This window comes from Nycticebus coucang, chromosome 22 (genome assembly GCF_027406575.1).
Source record: "Nycticebus coucang isolate mNycCou1 chromosome 22, mNycCou1.pri, whole genome shotgun sequence".
In the NCBI taxonomy this organism is placed as follows: domain Eukaryota; kingdom Metazoa; phylum Chordata; class Mammalia; order Primates; family Lorisidae; genus Nycticebus; species Nycticebus coucang.
In genome coordinates this window covers 34,632,562-34,658,775 of record NC_069801.1, presented here as the reverse complement: position 1 = coordinate 34,658,775, position 26,214 = coordinate 34,632,562, and the positions used below count along the sequence as shown (strand labels likewise).

The window sequence follows — 26,214 nt, the reverse complement described above, 5'->3', positions numbered from 1 at the left end:
TAATTCAAAGAAAACCAATTTTCGTCTTATACGGATCCCCGAAAGCGATGAAGTGGCTTCAAAGGCACAGAGTCTCTTCTCCATGAGATTACGAAGAGAACTTTCCAGACATGCCAAGAGATTCTGAAATTCAGATAGCAGACAGTTTCAGAACTCCAGCACAACTCAACCCAAGTAAGACATACCCCAGACACATCATAATCAATTTCACTAAAGTTAATATGAAGGAGAAAATTCTGAAAGCAGCCAGATGAAAGAAAACCATCACCTACAAGGGGAAGAATATTAGAATAACTGCAGATCTCTCTGCTGAAAACTTTCAAGCTAGAAGAGGATGGTCATCGACTTTTAATCTCCTAAAACAAAACAACTTTCAACCCAGGATCCTGTACCCAGCTAAACTGAGTTTCATTTATGATGGAGAAATTAAATACTTCAATGACATTCACATGTTGAAGAAATCTGCCATAACTAAACCAGCTCTCCAGGACATTTTTGACCTATCCTCCATAAAGACCACCATAATCCTCCACCACAAAAGTAAACCCACCCAGAAAATTTTGATCGAATTCCAACTTCCACAGTCACAAAAGAATTAAAAATGTCCACCGGACTCGCGAAAGGCTTATCAATATTCTCAATTAATGTGAATGGTTTAAACTGTCCTCTAAAGAGGCACAGATTGGCTGACTGGATACAAAAACTCAAGCCAGATATCAGCTGCATACAAGAATCACATCTTACATTAAAAGACAAATATAGACTCAAGGTGAAGGGATGGTCATCTATACTCCAGGCAAATGGAAAGCAGAAAAAAGCAGGCATGGCAATCCTATTCGCAGATGCAAGAGGCTTTAAACCAACCAAAATAAGGAAGGATAACGATGGACACTTCATATTTGTTAAAGGCAATATTCAAAATGATGAGATTTCAATTATTAATATTTATACACCCAACCAGAATGCACCTCAATTTATATGAGAAACTCTAACAGACACGAGCAACTTGATTTCCTCCAGTTCCATAGTAGTTGGTGATTTTAACACTCCTCTAGCAGTGCTGGATAGATCCTCCAAAAAGAAGCTAAGCAAAGAAATTTTTTATTTAAACTTAACCATTCAACATCTGGACTTAACAGACATCTATAGAACATTTCATCCCAACAAAACTGAATAAACATTCTTCTCACCAGCCCACAGAACATACTCCAAAATTGACCACATCCTAGGCCACAAATCCAACCTCAGCAAATTTAAAAAAATAGAAATTATTCCTTGCATCTTCTCAGACCATCATGGAATAAAAGTTTAACTCAATAACAGGAATCTGTATACCCATACAAAATCATGGAAGCTAAATAACCTTATGCTGAAGGACAGATGGGTTATAGACGAGATTAAGAAGGAAATCACGAAATTTTTGGAACAAAACAACAATGAAGACACAAATTATCATAACCTCTGGAATACTGCAAAGGCAGTCCTAAGAGGGAAACTTATAGCACTGCAAGCCTTCCTCAAGAAAATGGAAAGAGAGGAAATTAAAAACTCAATGGAACATCTCAAGCAATTGGAGAAGGAAGAACATTCCAACCCCAAACCCAGCAGAAGAAAAGAAATAACCAAAATCAGAGCAGAATTAAATGAAATTGAAAACAAAAGAATTATACAACAGATCAATAAATCCAAAAGTTGGTTTTTTTAAAAGATCAATAAAATAGATAAACCTTTGGCCAACCTAACCAGGAAAAAAAAGAGTAAAATCTCTAATCTCATCAATCAGAAATGACAAAGACGAAGTAACAACAGACCCCTCAGAAATTCAAAAAATCCTTAACAAATATTACAAGAAACTCTACTCTCAGAAATACAAAAATCAGAAAGAAATCGACCAATACTTGGAAGTACGCCACCTACCAAGACTTAGCCAGAACGAAGTGGAAATGTTGAACAGGCCTGCATCAAGTTCTGAAATAGCATCAACTATACAAAATCTCCCTAAAAAGAAAAGCCCAGGACCAGATGGCTTTACGTCAGAATTCTACCAAACCTTTAAAGAAGAACTAGTACTTTATTACTAAACCTCTTTCAAAATATAGAAAAAGAAGGAATACTACCCAACACATTTTACGAAGCTAACATCACCTTGATCCCTAATCCAGGGAAAGACCCAACAAGAAAATAAAATTATAGACCAATATCACTAATGAATATTGATGCAAAAATATTCAATAAGATCCTAACAAACAGAATCCAACAACACATCAAAAAAATTATACACCATGACCAAGTGGGATTTATCCCAGGGTCTCAAGGCTAGTTCAACATATGTAAATCTATAAATGTAATTCAGCACATAAACAAACTAAAAAATAAAGACCATATGATTCTCTCAACTGATGCAGAAAAAGCTTTTGATAATATCCAGCATCCCTTCATGATCAGAACACTTAAAAAAATTGGTATAGAAGGGATATTTCTTAAACTAATAGAGGCCATCTACAGCAAACCCACAGCCTATATCGTATTGAATGGAGTTAAATTGAAATCATTTCCACTTAGATCAGGAACCAGGCAAGGTTGCCCATTGTCTCCATTGCTCTTTAACATTGTAATGGAAGTTTTAGCCATTGCAATTAGGGAAGAAAAGGCGATCAAGGGTATCCACATAGGGTCAGAAGAGATCAAACTTTCACTCTTCACAGATGATATGATCGTATATCTGGAAAACACTAGGGAAACACTAGGGAAACACTTCTACTACAAAACTTTTAGAAGTGATCAAAGAATACAGCAATGTCTCAGGCTACAAAATCACACCCATAAATCTGTAGCCTTTATATATACCAACAATAACCAAGCCGAAAAAACAGTCAAGGACTCTATTCCTTTCACAATAGTGCCAAAGAAGATGAAATATTTGGGAGTATACCTAACAAAGGACGTGAAAGATCTCTACAAAGAGAACTATGAAACTTTAAGAAAAGAAATAGTTGTGGCCCCTGTGGCTCAAGGAGTAGGGTGCCAGTCTCATATGCCAGAGGTGGCGGGTTCAAACCCGGCCCCGGCCAAAAAAAAAAGGAAACTAAGAAAAGAAATAGCTGAAGATGTTAACAAATGGAAAAACATACCATGCTCATGGCTGGGAAGAATCAACATTGTTAAAATGTCTATACTACCCAAAGCAATATATAATTTTAATGCAATTCCTATTAAAGCTCCATTGTCATATTTTAAAGACCTTGAAAAAATAATACGTCGTTTTATATGGAATCAGAAAAAATCTTGAATAGCCAAAACATTACTCAGCAATAAAAACAAAGTAGGAGGAGTCACACTACCAGACCTGAGACTGTACTATAAATCCATAGTGATCAAAACAGCATGGTACTGGCACAAAAGCAGAGAAGTAGATGTCTGGAACAGAACAGAGAACCAAAAGATGAATCCAGCCACTTACTGTTATTTGATCTTTGACAAGCCAATTAAAAACATTCAGTGGGGAAAAGATTCTCTATTTAACAAATGGTGCTAGGTGAACTGGCTGGAGATCTGTAAAAGACTGAAACTGGACCCACACCTTTCACCATTAACTAAGATAGACTCTCGCTGGATAAAAGATTTAAACTTAAGACATGAAACTATAAAAATACTTGAAGAAAGTGCAGGGAAAACTCTTGAAGGAATCGGCCTGGGTGAATACTTCATGAGGAAGACTCCCCAGGCAACTGAAGCAGTATCAAAAATACATTATTGGGACCTGATCAAACTAAAAAGCTTCTGCACAGCCAAGAACATAGTAAGTAAAGCAAGCAGACAGCCCTCAGAATGGGAGAAAATATTTGCAGGTTATACCTCCGATAAAGGTTCAATAACCAGAATCCACAGAGAACTCAAATGTATTAGCATGAAAAGAACAAGTGATCCCATCTCAGGGTGGGCAAAAGACTTGAAAAGAAACTTCTCTAAAGAAGACAGATGCACAATCTACAAACACATGAAAAAAAGCTCATCATCCTTAATCATCAGAGAAATGCAAATCAAAACTTTGAGATATCACCTAATCCCAGTAAGAGTAGCCCACACAACAAAATCCCAAAACCAGAGATTTTGGTATGGATGTAGAGAAAAGGGCACACTTCTACACTGCTGGTGGAACGTAGTAGGAACACTAATACGTTCCTTTTGGAAGGATGTTTGGAGAATAAGTTTAGAGATCTAAAAATAGACCTGCCATTCAATCCTATAATTCCTCTACCCAGAAGACTAAAAATCACAATATAACAAAGACATCTGTACCAGAATGTTTATTGCAGCCCAATTCATAATCGCTAAGTCATGGAAGAAGCCCAAGTGCCCATCAACCCATGAATGGACTAGCAAATTGTGGTACATGTATAGCATGGAATATTATGCAGCCTTAAAGAAAGATGGAGACTTTACCTCTTTCATGTTCCCATGAATGGAGCTGGAACATATTCTTCTTAGCAAAGTATCTCAGGAATGGAAGAAAAAGTATCCAGTGTACTCAGCCCTACTATGAAGCTAATTTGTAGCTTTCACATGAAGGCTATAACCCAACTACAGCATAAGAATATGGGGAAAGGGCCAAGGAAGGGGAAGGGAGGGGGGAAGTTAGGGTGGAGGGAGGGTAATGGGTGGGGCCACCCTACTGTGCATCTTAGAATAGGTGCAAGCAAAACTTACTAAAGGCAGAATACCAATGTCTACATACAATAACTAAGAAAATGCCATGAAGGCTACTTTGAACAGTTTGATGAGATTATTTCAGATTGTATACAAAACCAGCACATTGTACCCCTTGATTGCACTAATGTACATAGCTATGATTTAACAATAAAAAAAATTAATAATAAATAAATAAATAAGTATGTGTGAGAGCCTCCAGCACTCCAGACACCAGGCACCAGAAACTTTAAGGTGGTCCTCACCCTCCAGAAGCTCAGTCTATACGGGAGACAAACATGGACACACCCGCACAACAGACACACATGTAAGTGGCAGGAGGATGGGCTGACCACCAGCAGCTATGACACATCCAGGAGCCCTGAGAAGGACATATTAACCCTGAGGGCTGAGAGGCAGGAGATTTGTCAGGTAAAGTTTCTCAGAGAACACTGTGTCCTCATTAGACCCTGAAGGATGAAAATGAGAAGACTGCCAGGGCAATGGAAAGAGGGGACACAGATTCTGACAGAAATTAGCCTGTGTAGGCAGTGCAGTGCAGGAGGCAGGTGGATTGCTTCAGCTCAGGAGTTCAAAAACAGCTTGAGCCAAGAGTGTGACCCTTGTCTCTACTAAAAATAGAAAAACTAGCTGGGTGTTGTGGTGGGCACCTGTAGTCCCAGCTACTTGGGCAGCTGAGGCAAAAGGATCGCTTGAGCCCAAGAGTTTGAGGTTGCTAAGATATGATGACACCACAGCACTCTACCCAGACTGACAGCGTAAGAACTATGTCAAAAAAAAAAGAGAGAGAGAGAGAGAAAGAAAGAAATCAGTTAGTGCAAAAGAGAGCGAGCATGGGGTGTTAGGGGAACTGAAAGACATTCAGCCTTGTGGAGCATCTAATACAAAACACGGGCAGGGAAGAGGTAGGAAGCATACAAGTCCACTCAGGGAACCACAAAGCAGGGACATAAATCACAGAGCCGACAGCTATCAGAAACAGGTGACTATCTCTGATTACAAAATAACAACACAAAACTGACCAAAAGGCTTTAGGATAACTAGAAGCAAAATATTGTTTACACTCAGATGGAATTTCTACTCACTTGCTCAGGTTCAACATGACAGAACATGGATATTTTCTCTTTCACTGATGTGTCGAGAGGATTTGAGCACCTGCACACAACCTAGTGAGAAAGAAAATGAGATGGTTTAGATACAAGCAACAAATCACAAAACAGATATCACACTGTTAAAAAGAATGAAAATGTTAATTCTCAGCACAATGCACAGAAGCCACAAAAATATCACTGCCTGGAGGCGGAGCAAGATGGCAGCCGAGTAACAGCTTCCTTGCATCTGGGCACCGTGAGTCTGGGGAGATAGGACTCCAGGCATCTCTGGCTGGTGGGAACTGCCTATCATCACTCCTATGAGGATACAGGGAGTCAGCGAGAGACTTCTGGACCCCAAGAGGAGGACTAAAACAGTGGAAAACCGGCAAGTGGTCACGTGTGTTCAATCTGTCTAAACCCGCCCACAAATTTAAGTTCAGTAGCAGCGAGACTGCAAACCAGAAAGGCCTTACCTGTGAACTGTTTTGATGTCCTTGGACTTGGCACTGAGTTGAACTGCCTTGGGGAAGGCCTGAGCGGGAGTGAGGAGAACTTTGGCCGTTGTCTGGGGCCCCAGTCTGAGCCGCTGAGCCAGACGGAGCTAATAGTGTTTGGCGGTGGGTCACACGGAACCATTGTCAGTGATCTGCCCTGGCAAGCTGCGCCCTCAGGGTCGCAGAGCTAGAAACGGGTGGGAGCTGGTAACCCAGCAACCAAGTAGCCTAAGGGTGGGGTCTGAGCCGCCTTGCAGCCCTAACCCTCAGGGGCAGAGTGAGACCGGTTTTGGCACACTGGGTAAGTGGATAGCCACTTCAGCAGTGATTCCAGCGAGAAAGCTGGGAAAGCTTCTGCTCAGCAAGTTTACAAGTTCAAAGTGCCTTTTAAGTGGGCTGAAGAGAGATTTAGGGTGTCTACCTGCTAAGGTTTGAGAAATCAGCAGCCTCCAGTCGTATCAGAACTGTGACAACTGTGACTAACATCTTATACCCCAGAAGACCACGTGTTCCCAGACAATATTCAATAACATATACAAACTGCTTTGTTTTTGGTTATGTATTTTTTTCTTTTTTTTTTTTTTTTTGGTTGTTTTTTTGTTTGTTTATTTTGACGTTGTTGATGTTCTTTTGTTTTTTAATTTCAATCTTTTCCATACAGATCCCTTTTTCTTTCTCAATTTTTCTAGTTTAATTATAATTTCCCATTGCTGCCTTTTTTAATAACTACAACTTCATTTTTGCTAGTGTTTCTACCGCTATCATTTGGTTTTTCAACCAATTTTATCCCCATAAAGTTTTCTGTTTGCTTGTTTTGGTTTGATTTATAGCATTTTTGTCTATCCTCTCTACTTGGTGGAGGTGGGGTACTGTGTCTGATCAGGTTAGCAAAGAGCTGCTGATCTCAAGGGAACCACCCAACTGGGCACCCCCAGAAGGTGGAGGTTTTTAAGGTTGTGTCAAAGTACCCTACTGTACACCTATATTGCCCTGTCTCCCTCTTTCTGTGCCTCTCTTCTTTTTGTCAATATTCCTTATCCCCACCCCCTCTCCTTTCTCTATCCTTCTTTTTTTTCTTATCACTCGGTCCTCCTTTCTTTCATCCCTTTTTTGCTCTTCAACCTTCTCACCCTTCTGGTCCTGTAACCCTTAGTCCACAGGCACAAGAACTTAAAGAGCAAGAGGAAGTGAAAGGAATATTAGGGCAAGGAAACAGATAAAAGAAATCACTCATGAGGAAGAATCAGCAGAAAACTCCAGGCAACATGAAGAACCAGTCCAGAACAACCCCGCCAAGGGACCATGAGGTAGCTACGGTAGATGATTCCACCTATACAGAAATGTTAGGAATGACACAAAGGGAATTTAGAATACACCTGTTGAAAACAATGAAAGAAATGATGGAAACAATGAAGGAAACTGCTAATAAAGTGGAAAATAACCAAAAGGAAATCCAAAAACAGAATCAAATCAGAGATGAACGATATGAAGAATATAAAAAGGATATAGCAGAGCTGAAGGAAATAAAACAGTCAATCAGGGAACTTAAAGATGCAATGGAAAGTATCAGCAACAGGTTAGACCATGCAGAAGAAAGAATTTCAGAGGTAGAAGACAAAGTTTTTGAGATAACTCAGATAGTAAAAGAGGCAGAAAAGAAGAGAGAGAAAGCAGAACGTTCACTGTCAGAATTATGGGACTTTATGAAGCGTTCCAACATACGAGTTATAGGAATTCCAGAAGAGGAAGAAGAATGCCCCAGAGGAATGGAAGCCATACTAGAGAATATTATAAAAGAAAATTTCCCAAACATCACCAAAGATTCTGACACACTGCTTTCAGAGGGATATCGGACCCCTGGTCGCCTCAACTCTAACCGAGCTTCTCCAAGACACATTGTGATGAACCTGTCCAAAGTCAAGACAAAAGAAAAGATTCTGCAAGCTGCCAGGGGTAAGCGCCAGTTGACCTACAGGGGCAAATCCATCAGAGTGACCGCAGACTTCTCTAATGAAACTTTCCAAGCAAGAAGACAATGGTCATCTACCTTTAATCTACTTAAACAGAACAATTTTCAGCCCAGAATTCTGTACCCTGCTAAGCTAAGCTTCAAAATTGATGGAGAAATCAAATCATTTACGGATATACAAACATTGAGGAAATTTGCAACAACAAGACCAGCTCTACGGGAAATACTTCAACCTGTTCTGTACACTGACCATCACAATGGATCAGCAGCAAAGTAAGGACTCAGAAATCAAAGGACAGAACCTAACCTCCACACTGATGCAAAAGATAAAACTAAGCAAGGGACTCTCACAAAATAAGACGAATAGAATACTACCACACTTATCAATTATCTCCATAAATGTTAATGGCTTGAATTCCCCACTGAAGAGACATAGATTGGCTGACTGGATTAAAAAACACAAGCCATCCATTTGCTGTCGGCAAGAAACACACCTGGCTTCAAAAGACAAATTAAAGCTCCGAGTCAAGGGTTGGAAGACAATTTTTCAGGCAAATGGAATTCAGAAGAAAAGAGGACTTGCAATCTTATTTTCAGATACATGTGGATTTGAAGCAACTAAAGTCAAAAAAGACAAAGATGGTCACTTTATATTGGTCAAGGGAAAACTACAACAAGAAGATATTTCAATTCTAAATATTTATGCACCCAATTTAAATGCTCCCAGATTCTTGAAGCAGACCTTACTCAGTCTGAGCAATATGATATCTGATAATACCATCATAACAGGGGACTTTAACACACCTCTTTCAGAGCTGGACAGATCCTCTAAACAGAAATTAAACAAAGATATAAGAGATTTAAATGAGACCCTAGAACAACTATGCTTGATAGACGCATATAGAACACTCCACCCCAAAGATAAAGAATATACATTCTTCTCATCACCCCATGGAACATTCTCCAAAATTGATCATATCCTGGGACACAAAACAAATATCAACAGAATCAAAAGAATTGAAATTTTACCTTGTATCTTCTCAGACCATAAGGCACTAAAGGTGGAACTCAACACTAACAAAAATGCTCAACCCCACCCAAAGGCATGGAAATTAAACAATCTTCTGTTGAATAACAGATGGGTGAAGGAAGAAATAAAACAGGAAATCATTAACTTCCTTGAGCATAACAACAATGAAGACACAAGCTACCAAAACCTGTGGGATACTGCAAAAGCAGTTTTGAGGGGAAAATTCATCGCTTTAGATGCCTACATTCGAAAAACAGAAAAAGAGCACATCAACAATCTCACAAGAGACCTTATGGAATTGGAAAAAGAAGAACAATCTAAGCCTAAACTCAGTAGAAGAAAAGAAATATCCAAAATCAAATCAGAGATCAATGAAATTGAAAACAAAAGAATCATTCAGAAAATTAATGAAACAAGGAGTTGGTTTTTTGAAAAAATAAATAAAATAGATAAACCATTGGCCAGACTAACTAGAAATAGAAAAGTAAAATCTCTAGTAACCTCAATCAGAAACGATAAAGGGGAAATAACAACTGATCCCACAGAGATACAAGAGATCATCTCTGAATACTACCAGAAACTCTATGCCCAGAAATTTGACAATGTGAAGGAAATGGATCAATATTTGGAATCACACCCTCTCCCTAGACTTAGCCAGGAAGAAATAGAGCTCCTGAACAGACCAATTTCAAGCACTGAGATCAAAGAAACAATAAAAAAGCTTCCAACTAAAAAATGCCCTGGTCCAGATGGCTTCACTCCAGAATTCTATCAAACCTTCAAGGAAGAGCTTATTCCTGCACTGCAGAAATTATTCCAAAAAACTGAGGAAGAAGGAATCTTCCCCAACACATTCTATGAAGCAAACATCACCCTGATACCAAAACCAGGAAAAGACCCAAACAAAAAGGAGAATTTCAGACCAATCTCACTCATGAATATAGATGGAAAAATTCTCAACAAAATCCTAGCCAATAGATTACAGCTTATCATCAAAAAAGTCATTCATCATGATCAAGTAGGCTTCATCCCAGGGATGCAAGGCTGGTTTAACATATGCAAGTCTATAAACGTTATCCACCATATTAACAGAGGCAAAAATAAAGATCACATGATCCTCTCAATAGATGCAGAAAAAGCATTTGATAAAATCCAGCATCCTTTTCTAATTAGAACACTGAAGAGTATAGGCATAGGTGGCACATTTCTAAAACTGATTGAAGCTATCTATGACAAACCCACAGCCAATATTTTACTGAATGGAGTAAAACTGAAAGCTTTTCCTCTTAGAACTGGAACCAGACAAGGTTGTCCTCTGTCACCTTTACTATTCAACATAGTGCTGGAAGTTCTAGCCAATACAATTAGGCAAGACAAGGAAATAAAGGGAATCCAAATGGGAGCAGAGGAGGTCAAACTCTTCCTCTTTGCTGACGACATGATCTTATACTTAGAGAACCCTAAAGACTCAACCACAAGACTCCTAGAAGTCATCAAAAAATACAGTAATGTTTCAGGATATAAAATCAATGTCCACAAGTCAGTAGCCTTTGTATACACCAATAACAGTCAAGATGAGAAGCTAATTAAGGACACAACTCCCTTCACCATAGTCTCAAAGAAAATGAAATACCTAGGAATATACCTAACGAAGGAGGTGAAGGACCTGTATAAAGAAAACTATGAACTCCTCAGAAAGGAAATAGCAGAGGATATTAACAAATGGAAGAACATACCATGCTCATGGATGGGAAGAATCAACATTGTTAAAATGTCTATACTTCCCAAAGAAATCTACCTATTCAATGCCATTCCTATCAAAGTACCTACATCGTACTTTCAAGATTTGGAAAAAATGATTCTGCATTTTGTATGGAACCGGAAAAAACCCTGTATAGCTAAGGCAGTTCTTAGTAACAAAAATAAAGCTGGGGGCATCAGCATACCAGATTTTAGTCTGTACTACAAAGCCATAGTGCTCAAGACAGCATGGTACTGGCACAAAAACAGAGACATAGACACTTGGAATCGAATTGAACACCAAGAAATGAAACTAACATCTTACAACCACCTAATCTTCGATAAACCAAACAAGAACTTACCTTGGGGGAAAGACTCCCTATTCAATAAATGGTGTTGGGAGAACTGGATGTCTACATGTAAAAGACTGAAACTGGACCCACACCTTTCCCCACTCACAAAAATTGATTCAAGATGGATAAAGGACTTAAATTTAAGGCATGAAACAATAAAAATCCTCAAAGAAAGCATAGGCAAAACACTGGAAGATAGTGGCCTGAGGGAAGACTTCATGAAGAAGACTGCCATGGCAATTGCAACAACAACAAAAATAAACAAATGGGACTTCATTAAACTGAAAAGCTTCTGTACAGCTAAGGAGACAATAACCAAAGCAAAGAGACAACCCACACAATGGGAAAGGATATTTGCATATTTTCAATCAGACAAAAGCTTGATAACTAGGATCTATAGAGAACTCAAATTAATCCACATGAAAAAAGCCAACAATCCCTTATATCAATGGGCAAGAGACATGAACAGAACTTTCTCTAAAGATGACAGACGAATGGCTAACAAACACATGAAAAAATGTTCATCATCTCTATATATTAGAGAAATGCAAATCAAAACATCCCTGAGATATCATCTAACCCCAGTGAGAATGGCCCACATCATAAAATCTCAAAACTGCAGATGCTGGCGTGGATGTAGAGAGAAGGGAACACTTTTACACTGCTGGTGGGACTGCAAACTAGTACAACCTTTCTGGAAGGAAGTATGGAGAAACCTCAAAGCACTCAACCTAGACCTCCCATTCGATCCTGCAATCCCATTACTAGGCATCTACCCAGAAGGAAAAAAATCCTTTTATCATAAGGACACTTGTACTAGACTGTTTATTGCAGCTCAATTTACAATCGCCAAAATGTGGAAACAGCCTAAATGCCCACCAACCCAGGAATGGATTAACAAGCTGTGGTATATGTATACCATGGAATACTATTCAGCCATTAAAAAAAATGGAGACTTCACATCCTTCGTATTAACCTGGATGGACGTGGAAGACATTATTCTTAGTAAAGCATCACAAGAATGGAGAAGCATGAATCCTATGTACTCAATTTTGATATGAGGACAATTAATGACAATTAAGGTTATGGGGGGGGAGGAAAAGCAGAAAGAGGGACGGAGGGAGGGGGGTGGGGCCTTGGTGTGTGTCACACTTTATGGGGGCAAGACATGATTGCAAGAGGGACTTTACCTAACAATTGCAATCAGTGTAACTGGCTTATTGTACCCTCAATGAATCCCCAACAATAAAAAAAAAAAAAAAGAAAAAAAATAATATCACTGCCTGTTTTCAAAAGTGAAATTCCTAAATCCCAAATTGAAAAAAATGGTAGTAGAAATGAACAGACAGGTTAAAGAATGACAAGAGCTAACAAAAGTTTTTCTCTTTAATTAATGTCCACAGATAGGCAGGAAACAGAGAATAAGTGAAGGACAGAGAGGAGAGATAAGGCATGGAGAATACAGGACCCCATGTGAGCGGGTAAGAACATCCTGCAACAGCAGCCCTGGTCCAATGCACTAAACCTATCTCCTTCACCATCAATTATGATCAAGAACATGCCAAAAAGACAAAGGCCTTCTCTGTCATGGAGGAGTGATTTGAAGTAGACATACAAGATCACACTGAAACCAGATAATCAGGAATACTTACCAGGTCTGGGGAAAGCCCAAGCCCTCTAAGTTCTCGGACACTATTCTGGGTGGGTTTAGTCTTCTGTTCCCCTGTTGAACTTGGCTATTTTATAAAAGGAAAAACAAGTCAGTTTCTCTATGAGAAAGTAATTTCAAATATGATTTTGCCCTGAACCTTTTTAATAAGAAACAGATTACTTTTGTCAAAGTTTACACAGGCATGTAACCCTGTTACATGGGGTTTGTCCTAACTAACAGTGGTTCCTCTCCCTCTCCCACTCTCCAAAAATCCAGCAACAATTGCTCATCCACTCTTTTAAATGATCCCTCTGGTATGCTTTATTGCTATTTCCTGACATTTTAGTTTGGTGCATTTTCTATTGATTACCCTGTTAAATGATGGTACTGCCCTCTCTCATTCCCCTGCCACAATGAACCTAGGGATATCCAACCTGCAGCCCACAGCGACGGGTAGTTTATCTGAGGACGGTTTTTCTTATCTGTGCTGTCAGATATTGTGAAAATTATTCACAGACTTTTTTTTTTTTGCCCATCAACTTTGGATAAGTGTTTATATATTTAATGTGTGGCCCAAGACAACTCTTTTTCCAATGTGCAGCAGAAAAGAAGAAAGGTTGGACAACTCTTAATACTTGTGAATATCTAAATATTGTTCCTTAGGAGGCCAACACTGGAGGACTGCTTGAGACCAGGAGTATGAGACCAACCTGGGCACCACAGGGAGACCTTGTCTCTACAAAAGATTAAAAAATTAAAATAAAAAATTACCTAGGTGTGGTGGTGCACATCTATAGTCCCAGCTACTTTGGAAACTGAGGCAGAAAGACTGCTTGAACCCAAGAGTTTAAGGCTGCAGTGAGCCACTGTACTCTAGCCTGACAGAGTGAGACTAAGACCCTGACTCTAAATTAAATAAATAAGCAAAAAAACTTCTTTGTTAATTTAACTTTATATAATCATACTATTTTAAAAGATCAAATGGAAATTAAAAAAATTAAAATCAGGAAGGATACAGTTAAAGATGGTAGACTGGCTATGGGAATCTATCTTTACTACATGGTTGAAATAAAGGGGTTCTTTTTAAAAATAAAATTTTACAAAGACAAATATTGTACAGAAGTCAACAGTAACAAAACTTTAGGAAGGGTCTCCTCACTATCCCCCTGGCTGAATCACAGTGACATGATCACAGCTCATTTGCTATAGCCTCAAAATCCTAGGCTCAAGAAATCCACCTGCCTCAGCCTGCTGGGTAGTTGGGATCATTTTTCCATTTTTTTGTACAGACAAGGTCTTGCTCTTGCCCAGGCTAGTCTCAAATTCCTGGCCCCAGGCAATCTTCAGGCATTGGCAAAAATGCTAGGATGGGATTACAAGGCCTGGTGAGCCACCATGCCCCACCAAGAAGTTCTTTGTTCCCTGATTCCTGCATGTCGAGTACTGAAAACTATTAAGATACAAGTGAAAATCAATATTTTCTTCCTCGGCAACTCTCCCGAAGTAAAACTTCAACAAACGTCTTACCTGAGGAACTAGACTGACATGGATATTACAAAAGTTCTCCTTCTTGACCTTGAACTGGAACTGGCGGAAGGCCTCAATAAAGGGCATGCTTTCTATATCTCCCACAGTTCCACCAAGCTAGAACAGAGTCATTTTAAAGGTTAAGCACTAAAACTTTCTCTGGTGGTTTAGCTTTCTAAAAACTGCTGTCATCTTGACTCAGTGATCATTCAGTGCGACACAGATTCTCTATAATGTCAGTTAGCAGTAATTAAACGTTTCTTTGTGCTCAAAGGTTACTTTTTTGGAAAGGCTCATCATTCCCCCAAAGTTATTATGGATCTTTCCACATCATTTCAAGAAAAAGGTCAGGTAAGAGAAGTACCAGGAATTTGCCTGAGAGTCACAAAGCAAAAAAATTTAAATCACCTTAGTTTAGCAAAAGTAAACTTTTGTACTAAAAAACATCAGCTATAAACGAACTGCTGGAACTTTTCAGTCTCCTGTTATCAGAGGAATACTGAGATCTAACAGCTAGGATCAGCATAGCAGGGGTACAGAAACTAAAACCAAATGATGTTCATTCAGAGATGAATGTTCCTGACAGAAGAAGGTAAAAGCCTACTGGCTTTCTCAAAAGATAGAGGAAAACGTGTCACACCACTTTACTGGTACAGGTGGTACTACATGAATATATAAATGCTGGGGGAAAAAAGGAGTATCATTTGGACAAAGCACTGCTTTCCCCCGTATGTCCATTCCCCATGACTGCTACTGCGCCCCTCACCTCATGTTGCAGCATCCTGAACAGACAACAATAAGAAGGCCAAGGCTTCACTGGAAATTGTCTGTCAATGACTGACTAAGGAGGTGAACAAGGACGCCTGTTCACAGAGGCAGGCATCATACAAACCTCAATAACACACACTTGAGGCTCTAGGCCATCTTCATCCACAGGTATCAATGCCTGTCTCATCACCCACTCCTGGATGGCATCTGTGATGTGAGGGACAACTGGGAGAGAAAAGAAATACACAACTCACACTTGTCCATCAGCACTGATTGAGGCAAATACACGTAAAGCAAACTGTTGCACTCTTTGCCTGGACAGAATAGCAATGAGGTCATAAAAATACTCTGAGGCCTCCTTTAATTGGTCTCAACAAATCCTTATGCCCCCATTCCCTGCAGCCTCCTTCCCAGATTTCTAAGCTGTTGCTAGAAACCCTGCAAGAGAGTAAGGCCAAGAGTGGTCCCCTGAACCACATCAAAGCACGTCGGAGAGTCCACCCTTCTGGCCACACACCAACACATCAGTCCATGTGGCCACCCCTACTGCTCACAACCCAGGCTGAAGGTGGACACATCACACCTGAGCACTTTTCCAAGAAGTGCCTGCCAGGACCCTGTTCCATGTTTCCAGTTTACTAACAGGTAGACAACCCACTGCAGACAGCACAGTATAGCAGAATAGTCAGGGGCACAGTGTCTGGGATCAGGACGTCCAGATTCAAATCTCAGTTCCATTACACATTAGCTATAGATCTTTGGGCAAATTACTTTACTATTCTTAAGCTTTGTTTTCTCCATCTGTTAAGTGAAGGTAGTAACCTACTTTACAAGTTGTAGAAACTGTATGAGATAGCACCTGTGAAATGCTCAGCAGAGGGCCTAGCACTTCGGTGCTTAACAAGCTCCAGCACTACTAAGCATCTTCTAAAAATCGTAGTTATTGGCTTGGCGCCTGTAGCACAGTGCTTAGGGCACCAGCCACATACACTGAGGCTGGTGGGTTCAAACCTGGCCTGGGCCAGCTAAATAACAATGACAACTGCAACAAAAAACAGCTGGGCATTGGGCAGGCGCCTGTAGTCCCAGCTACTTGGGAGGCTGAGGCAAGAGACTCACTTAAGCCCAAGAGTTGGATGTTGCTGTGAGCTGTGATGCCACAGCACTCTACCCAGGGCGACAGCTTGATGTCTCCAAAAAAAAAAAAAATCGTAGTTATTGAGCTCGGGCCACAAAGAGGTTAAACAGCAGTGTCTCATGCACAAGGATATTCATTATCTATTCCACACACAGCAGCCTGAGTGATCTTTTTAAATGCAAATCAGAGGCCAGGTGAGGTGGCTCTGGGAGGCCAGAGCACGAGGATTGCTTGAGCTCAGGAGTTCAGAGATCAGCCTGAGCAAAAAAAAAAAAAAAAAAGCCAAGACCCCACCTCTACAAAAAATGGAAAAATTAGCCATTAGCTGGACATGGTGGGCACCTGTAGTCCCAGTTACCTGAGAGGCTAAGGCAGGAGGATCACTCGAGCCCAGGATTACAGGATACAGTGAGCTATGACGATGCCACTCTATGCTATCTCAATAAAAGAAAAGAAAAAGTGAATCAGAATTCATCACTCCCATGTTTAAACTTTGCAGTGGCTTCCCAGAGCTCTGAGTAAAATCCAAACTCCATGGCCAGGTCAAACCCAGCTGTGGCCCACCTCACCTGCCTCTCTTACCACCCTCCTTGGTCACTGTACCTCAGCCACACCAGCCTCCCCTTGATTCCTTGACCAACCAAGCCTTTTGTGGCCTTGAGCCTGTGCACTTGCTGTGATCTCCTCTTTCCATCCTCCCTGTGACTGGTCTTTCCTGGGAGGCTCCCTGACCATTTTGTCCAGACTGGCTTGCCCCAATCACTCTCTTTCCTCACACCTTTGCCTCCTTCACATCTCCTAGCAGACATATCTCTATATCTGTTCATTGTTTATCTGTCCCACAGGGAACCTCCACGTGGACAGTGACCTCACTAGTCTTTTTAGCCACATGTTTTACCAGCACCAGTGAGGATCTGACTATGCGAACATTCAATACATATTTGATGGATGATGAATAAATGAATAAAAATGTGCTGGAGACCTAGAACAATGGACTGAATGATGAAAACCATTTTAATTCTTAATGGAACCTTTCTATGTGTCAGGAACTCAGGTAAACACTTTATTGACTGAGCTGCTTTAATCCTCCCAACAACTCACGGAAGTAGATGTCATTACCTTCACTTTATAGGAAAGGAAAGCATACCTCAAAGAGGTTAAGTCGTCTGCCCAAGTTCAGTAAGCTGGTAAGTGGCAGAACTTTTTAAAGCAGCAAAATACTTTTCTCCAACGAACACTTCTGCAAAACCCCAAAACAGCAAATAGAGTAAGTAAGCTATGCTGGCAAAAGCTTGTGAGGACCCAGAAACCCACTTCTCAGACTCCCCCAGCCCAGATGGCACTAATGAACAGCCTGAAGACCAGATTTCACTTCCTTATCACATCTATACAGTCCCAGATGCCCAGCCTACATGCCACCTGGCTTAACGCCCTAATCTATCTAGATGTCTTTACCACTTCACACTCATCACCGAGTCAAAACAACAGCTCTCTGAACTCAAAGCATGCTGTCTTGGCTGGACTGATAAGCTCCTATTCTTCAAATTATTTTTTGAGTAAACGGCCGTACAATCCGGAATTTTCAACTGAAGGTACATTTCAGTAACAATACCTTGACGGCTTCATGCTGTCTTTTGTAATCAAAAGAAATTAAACTGGTTAAGATTTTTTAACCTTAAAGGTAAATCCAGTATTACCTTGGACGGTTTTCCCCAGGTAATCTCCTTTCCGTTCCTTGTTTATGACGTACTGGTATATCTTTCCAGTGGTGAGATTATTGTCCTTGGTGAGGCGGATATCAAGGAACCGCTCATAGTTACCAAGGTCAAGGTCTACTTCCCCACCATCATCCAGCACAAAAACTTCACCTGCAGTGAAGAGGAAAAGCATTTAGGTAAATGAAAGATACATACACCATGACACAGCTTGGATCCTACAGTATAAACATTCAGACAGAGCAAAGTCTACAATAACTTGTTATGAAGCTGAGAAATTTACTTCTAGAAAACTATGACATGAAAAAAGAAAAATTACCTCCCAGTCCCCAAAAGGCAACTTTGTACTTCTAGCCTAACAATAAACGCACACTTATTCAGCAAGAGTTATAAAATAGTATAAAATGGAAGGTGATGACAGCCCAGAGGACTTTACAGTAGTACGGCATCTGCCTGGAGAAAAGGGACTTTTACAAGTCTACTTGAGAATAAAAGTATAATTTGATTCAGAACTTGTAAGATACATGCATGTTAAGTTTGTGCTGATTATAAACATCAGCTTCTAAGCTACGCTTTAGTTCTAAACAAAGTCAGGAAACTGCACAAATCTCCCCCTATTCCTTTGTTTTGCATTCGTTCCTTGAAACTTCGTTCTTGAAACTATGCCCAGAATGATTCATTCCTACTATCATAATAGGAGTCAAGCTCAAAAAATGGGGGGGGGAATGTCTCATTTTCCTCCTCAGAGACAAGTAATCCTCCGGTCGAGATTTCTGTATTAAATATCATGCCAGTGTAAGATTCTTTTCTTGACACTGTTACATGAAGACTTTTGCACTAGCTGACACTAATCCTTACAGGTTTTTACCTCAGCATAATGACAGCATGAGCATGAACTTAAAAATTCAAGAGGTATATTTTTCCTTCCCTCTCCAAATGGTTTCAACTTTTCACTCACCTCAAAGATCCTCATTTATATTATCCAGAGTAGTAGCAAACCAGAATCCCAAACTTACAGATCCTCTAAATCCAGCATCTCTCTGTTGTTTGAATCTCTATAAAGTGTTCTTTTAGACTCTGCTTCAACACCTCTCCCAAAGATAACTCACAACTTCTTACAGCCACCCCACTCTTGAAGGGTGCTTACTATTATAAAGGTCTTCCTTATATCAGGCCCAAACCTCTTTTCTTACAACTTCTGTCTACCTATTCCATTTCTAAAGACTGAAGTCTCAAGGAATAAGCATACTTACTCCTTCTCAAACATTGAAGAATGTTAGTAAGTCACCAGATGTCTTTTTTTAAGAGACATAAACTTTCGTTCTGTCACCAAGAAGATCATTTTTATTATAGGAACAGAGTCTAATCACTACAATGCCTTTCAAGATTTCTGCTTCTTCTTGTCGAGGTAAAAAAAAAAACAACATTCTGCTACACTAAGAACCTTTTTAGAGGGCAGGATATGGAAGTTACGCAAAATGTACACACAATTCCCAAGGGCTGGAACAAAGGAAGGAGAGGAGGAAGGGAAAGGAGAAAGGAAGAAAAAGAAAAGGAGAGAGAGGGAAGTAGGAAGAAATGCATTTTGCTTACCATGCTCATAAGGAGAAAATGTCCCAGCATCGATGTTAATGTAGGGGTCAATTTTAATTGAAGTTACGTGTAAACCACATGACTTTAGTATTGTGCCTACACTGCTGGCAATGATTCCTTTTCCAATTCCTGATATAACACCACCAGTAACCAGAATGTACTTCATTTTACTTTTTGACCTGGAAGAAGGAAAAATTACAGATAAAATAAATATACCTCAACAAAACAAACTCGTCGGGGTTCAAATACTGGCTCTGCCATTACTATGAACCCTCTCAGAGTCTTTCAGTTTCTTGTCTGTCACATGGCTTCAGAAGGTTCTTGTCAGCTTTAAATAGGACAAACATTTCTTGGATCACTGGATGGCTTTAGTCAAATATGAATAGAAAAACAACTGCTACTCAAATAACATAGCTTTTGTTTAAAGCTTTGACAATTAAGAACTTTCACAGTTGGCCTAATAAAAAACTATCCCCCAAATGCTGGCTGACATCACAGCCAGACACTGGAATACCAGGCAGGTGCCTCATTATTTTCCCTATATGGGAAAAAAATTTCAAGCTTGGATAAGCACTCCAATTCTCCATGCAAGAAATAATGTCTTTGGCTAAACTACAGTGTATCACCAAGAAAACACAGCTCCTCTGGGTTACAGAAGACAGACTAAAAGGAAAGAACTTCAAAATGTAAAAGTAGGAACAGCTAATCCTAAAATGCTTTTAATTTAAGGTAGTTCTCGTAAGTTAATAACTTGCTCCTTGCCAGCAATCATCCCCAGGTATGTCATAAACAGTCTGTACATACGGGGAGAAAGGAACACTGGATAACAAACCAGTCCAAAGCACGTAACAGGCAGGCTACTCAGAGAGGGAAGATTAGATTAAACCCAAAGAGCAGTGCAGTCGTGGCAGGAAATGAAAAAGCAGACTTGCTGAGAGATGAAAGGGGCAGATATAAGGACGACAGAATGAATATGCAGGTGGAATAGCACAGACAAGAGGTCAGGAGACAGGGACAGCTCACCAGGGAGGATTTATCACTGGTCCCCAGCTGCAGAGGACCAGAAACATCACTTGGTCAGCAAACACAAATGTGACCAAAATGAGATACACAATCACCAAGTAGCAGAAAAATGCTTACTTTGGCACACTCGGGATATTTTCCTCCTCCAGGAATGTTCCATGTGAAGCCAAATTATAATAAAAATAAGCTAAGAAAGGAACAAGAAAACTGGAGAGGTCTGTTTGAAGCAATCCCCTCTCCCACTCCCCCCTCGGATCAGGAATGAACACACTTGGCAAGAAAATGCTCAGAACGTCTTCCTCCTGGGACAGCCAGGAAGGCACCATCCTGCTCATTCTAATCTTTTGCAGCACTTCCAAAAGCATGCTTCTTGTTTCTGCAAAAATGTATATGAGTACCCAAAAGTTTTACAGAGAGACAAATCAGAGAAATGCTGACTAAACAAAGTCAATTGGTTTCTTCTTTAAAACAAGACCTCTAGGAGAATTTAAAAAGTTGACCAGGTGGTGCCTATGGCTCAGTGGGTAGGGCGCAGGCCCCATATACTGAGGGTGGCCTGGCTAGAACCTGGCCCCAGCCAAACTGCAACAACAAAATAGCCGGGCGTTGTGGCGGGCGCCTGTAGTCCCAGGGAGGCTGAGGCATGAGAATCACCTAAGCCCAAAAGGTAGAGGTTGCTGTGAGCTGTGACGCCAAGAGTGACAAAATGAGTCTCTTAAAAAAAAAAAATTTAACTCATAAGTAAGTGAGGTGATGGTTATGTTCATCAGTTTAAGCATTCCACATTGTATATCAAATCATCACATTGTACCCCATAAATGTATAGTTATGATTTAACTAAAAACTTTTTTAAAAAGTTAACCCACACTGTGATTTCCCAAGAGGACTACACACTATGTTGTTTGACCCTAAGTCTCTACTGTTTGGGGGAAAATACTACCCTGTACCTTACTGATGCATGAATATCAGGCTTGGCTTGGCTGTATTTTAGATACATACATCCTAACCAACAGACTCCTTTGACCAGACTCAGGCTCCGTGGCTCACACCTATAATCCTAGCACTCTGGGAGGCCAAGGCAAGAGGACTGCCGGAACTCAGAAGTTTAAGACCAGCCTGAACAAGAGTGAGGCCTCATCTCAGTTAAAAAAAGAAAAGAAAAAAAAAAAAACAGACTCCTTACAGAGATTATATATACCCTGGTTTCACAGAATGAATTTTGGAAGTCCCTAGAAATTCTTCAATCACCCTTAGTAGGTTACTTCTTCTACAAAAGACTCAGCTCATCCATTTATATTTGATTTGCTCCAATTTGACTAGAAGGGTAGGTAACATCTCTAGGGGAGACCCTGCCCTCCCACAGTGCCTGCAAATACTTAAATGCACACAAAGATCCGGTGAGAGGCTCATTCATTTACAGGCCACCCATTATACTACAGCGACTGTGCCAGATACTTTGGGGACTGCAAAACTTAATCAGATTTGGGCCCATACTCAGTTGCTGGCAGTCCAGTTAGAGACGAGGCATTTACAAATAAATGAGTAATACAGCCAGGGCAGAAGGCACAGGGAAACATGTGAGGGCTATACAGGGGAAAGAGAGAGCATAAAGTTTTCCGTGCCAAGGCCTTCAGAGGAAGGTTAGATACGTCCTGGGGGGTGAGGATCCACCCTGCTCCTGTTTAGCAGGCCTGACTTGTAATGGGCCTTTAAGAACTGACTGCACACTTTTAACAAACAAAGTGAACAGGCAGGTGAGGGCATCTACAGAGAAGAGAGACAGGGCCAACAAAAGGAGGGTGATGGAAAATAAGTTGGAAAGGTCGGCAAGGGGCCAAATTGTGCAAACTCAAATGCCCGATCTCAACTTTATTCTGAAGTGACAGAAGACATCGGAAGGTTTTCAGACACTTAAGACAAATCAAGATGCATCAGAGAAGTTCAACAAAGATCTGGAATAAAAAGGTTTTTTTTTTTTTTTTTTTTTCATTTTATGCTGTGAGATAAGTTCCAGCTCCATCACTTGTGTGCTGAGACCTCGGTCAAGTCACTCCAGCTGCCGGAAGCCCGGGCTCTCATCTCTGTAAAGCGGGAGTGAGAATCTCCGCATCGACCCCGTCACAGGGCTGCTGAGGATTCAAAATTGCAGTGAGTGTGGCCGTAAGAGCACCGAGCAAAGGTGAGGGCTCTAACCCGCCCTCATCCTCTCTCAGCCGCCGTCGGCTCGGCGAGCTCAAAGGCCCCTTCCTCCCACCGAACCGTGCTGCCCAACCCATACCCCCGCCGCGGTGAGGCTGCTCGGATCATCAAACTGCACTCCGGGAAGGCTAAGCCCGGGCCCGAGGCCCGAGGCCCAGGGCCGCCGGAGCAGAGGAGCGGCCGCTGGGCCATCTCCGGGACGATTGAGCGAAGGGGGCTCCGCGCCTCTACGGCCCTCTCGCTCCTACAAGCCAGGCTAGGCTGACCAGGTGCCGCCGGGAGCCACACCGCGAGCACCTCGGCCCCTGAGGCTACCCCGCGACCCCGGCGGCCCCCTCCCCAGTCGTTCCCGGCCACGCGGCCCGAGCGCGGGAGCCAGCACCTAGCCGGCCGGAGCCGCCCGCCCCTCTCCCGTTAGGCACGCAGCCCATTGGGCCGGACGCCGAGCCACCTCGCCCCTGATTGGTGGGGAGCGGTGTCTGTCACCCCGGCAGTGGGTCTGTCCCGCGCCGGCCTCAGCTCACACCGTCGACTACGGCACGCGAGAACAGTTCCCCAGGGACCCCTGGAGTCAGCCTACCTGAGGCCGGCTCCAGATCCTCCGGTCCGCTACAGAGCTAAGAGGCGACGCGCGCAGAAACCCTGGCAGCCAGCGAACTAGCCCAGCCGCATGCGCCGGCTGTCTTTAACGGAGGCGGGCTCTAGGCGGCGCGCACGCAGAGGGCGGAGGGCGGGGCAGGCCCTAGAGGGCGCGGGGGCGGGTCCGAATGCGCAGGCTCAGGGCGCAGGACCTACCCGGCTCGGCAGGGTTGTGGTGCTGCAGGCTGCTGAAGGGTGGGCTAATTGTGGCGTTTCTGCCTCTCAGCTTTTGTGCTAGCCGGTGGTCCAAGCTTCCTCTCTTGAGGGAGGAGGCCGTTTTGTGACTCACGCCTGGCAAATCCGCCACCTGGCTTCGCCCCTCCCCCCCCCCGCAGTAGCCCTCTGAAGTCGTGTGGCCGCGTTGCGTTGGGGCTGCGAGCTGATTTCCCCTCTGATAGTTATACACGTGCACCCCGCGAGCTTCTGGCGGTGCCGCCAACCGGCCCCTCCCGCCGGGCGGAGGAACGTCGGTGGTGTCACCAGGACACTAAGACGGAAGTCCCATAGGGCTGCTGATGCGTGCCTCCTTCTTCCCCACATCTGCCCTGACTTGTGGCTGCTTTAGAAAAAATGACTTTGCAGCTGAGACTTAAGTTGACCTGCAAAGATAAGGAAGGGGGAGGCGAAAAGAAGAAAGTGAGGCCAAAGGAAAAGGCAATGTAAAGGCCCAGAGGCCCGGACCAGTCGGCCGCAGCTAAGTTGGAAGGCCAGAGTGGCTTGAGTGGAGAACGCTAAAGGAAGAAATTAATGAGAGATCAGGCTGAAGAGGTTGGCAGAGCCCTACTATGCAGAGCATTATAAACCAAGTTAAGCATTTAACTCCTAAGGATAGCGGAAAGCCAGAGAGTCCCATAGAGGGATTCTCAAAAGTTTTATAGCTTTGCGCTAGCATTAGGAGTTAAATGCTAAACTTGGTCTATTATATACATATACATATACATATGACCTATAGAGAGTATATTTTATATATATATGCGCATGGTTCATTATTTTGCCCCATTTACACAAGGCTGTCCATGAAGAGTCTCTTTCCTCTGTACACCAGTGTTCCCTAGAAGCACCTTGACCCAAGTTCTTATGTCTTCACTGAAGGAGTTAAAGGTGTAACGTGATCAATTTTGCATTTCAGGAAAATTTTCAAACATGAATTACAAGAAACCAGGTAAGGAAGCTCCTTCAGTGGCCTCTTTTTGAGGTCTCTGGATCCTTCCAAATCCAGAGAGATCACCACTGCTTCTGCCCTGACAGCCTGCCCAAGCTGCCTTCAACTCCAAATCTAAAAGATGTTTGGAATGTCTTTGAAGGTGCTCTAGGACCACACCTTGGAGAAAGCAAATGATGGATAAGCATGGTGGCTCACACCTATAATCCTAGCACTCCGGAAGGTTGAGGACAGCAAGTTGCTTGAGCTCAGGAGTTCAAGACCAGCCTGGCAAGAAAGACCCCATCTCTTAAAAATACTAGCCAGGCATTGTGGCAGTACCAGTAGTCCCAGCCACTGGGGAGACTGAGGCAAGAGGATCACTTGAGCCCAAGAGCTTGCTGTGAGCTAGGATGCCACAGCACTTCACACAGGGCACAGAGTAGACTCTGTCTCAAAAAATAAAACGAAATAAAGATGCATTTGATAGTTATCAAAGTGCTTGGGACATAATAGACACTGACAACACTCCTGCTGAAGCATTGAAAATGTGTAGGAGATACACAGTGAGCCATTCAGCCTGTCATTCCTCTGGATCACCACTTGACCTTTTCTCCTTCCTCAAACCCCTGCCATCTCTTCCGTATTCTCTCTCCACTGATAGTCTTGCTTCTTGTTTCACAGAGAAAATACAAGCTGTCAGGAGAACCTCCATGTTCATCGGCATGTGAATCTGTGCACGCAAGCTCTGCTTTTGCATCTGTTACTGTGGACAAATCTGCTTTGAGTGCCATATCTTCTCATCAACTGAAGAGTGCCTACTAGTTCTCCCTGCCTTCTCCCTACCTGTGCCATCAATTTTTCCCTCTCTGCTAGATTAGGGTAGTGCAAACTTGCCACAGTTTCTCCCATCTTGAAACAAAACCCCTCTCTTGATTCTGTATCATTGTCTAGTTACCCCTCCCGTTCTGTGTCAGTTCCCAGTACAACTCCTAAAAACTGTTATTTGCCCTTGCTGTCATCAATTTCTTCCCTCTCTCTCTTGAACTCATTCCAATTAGGCTACTGCTCGTGTCTTTCCCTTGAAACTGCTCTTGTCAAAAATGAGCCTCTGTGTCCTCAGACCTCTTTGCTGTGCATCAACCTGAACTCTAATGACTGTTCACAAGTCCCGTGCTCCTGTCCCCACCTTGGACATGGTCTTTCTGTGGGTTTCTGAGTGTAGTCATACTGCCCAGAGCCTGCCCCCAAACTGACCATTTCCCAAACAGCACAGGTGGTCACCTTCCTCTTTAGAATATGTTCTTTACTTGGCTTCTAGGAAACCACTTTCTTCCAGTTTTTTTCCTATTTCACAGACTTCTCTTCCTGGGTCTCCCTTCCTATATCCACTTCCTCTCCCTCACCTGTAAATATTGCTGTGCCCTAAGGCT

General features: G+C 42.1%; 1 protein-coding gene across 5 annotated transcripts in view; it reads right to left on the bottom strand.

Annotated features, from left to right (window-relative positions):
* The window catches only part of CTPS1 (CTP synthase 1), a 42,019-nt gene extending 18,409 nt beyond the window's left edge, over positions 1-23,610 (bottom strand). For 2 of the 5 annotated variants that reach the window (XM_053576326.1, XM_053576327.1), the window contains exons 1-7: positions 20,920-21,164; positions 19,780-19,958; positions 18,169-18,339; positions 15,458-15,558; positions 14,566-14,682; positions 13,040-13,123; positions 5,793-5,873 (exon numbers count right to left, since the gene is read on the bottom strand). In XM_053576326.1, the coding sequence (XP_053432301.1) occupies positions 5,793-5,873; positions 13,040-13,123; positions 14,566-14,682; positions 15,458-15,558; positions 18,169-18,339; positions 19,780-19,958; positions 20,920-21,137 (951 nt within the window). In that variant the 5' untranslated portion in view covers positions 21,138-21,164. Of the gene's footprint in view, positions 1-5,792; positions 5,874-13,039; positions 13,124-14,565; positions 14,683-15,457; positions 15,559-18,168; positions 18,340-19,779; positions 19,959-20,919; positions 21,170-23,267; positions 23,399-23,581 lie in introns of those variants that run through there. The other 3 variants (XM_053576331.1, XM_053576330.1, XM_053576328.1) reach the window with 3 other exon arrangements.
* Between the last annotated feature and the right edge of the window lie 2,604 nt (positions 23,611-26,214).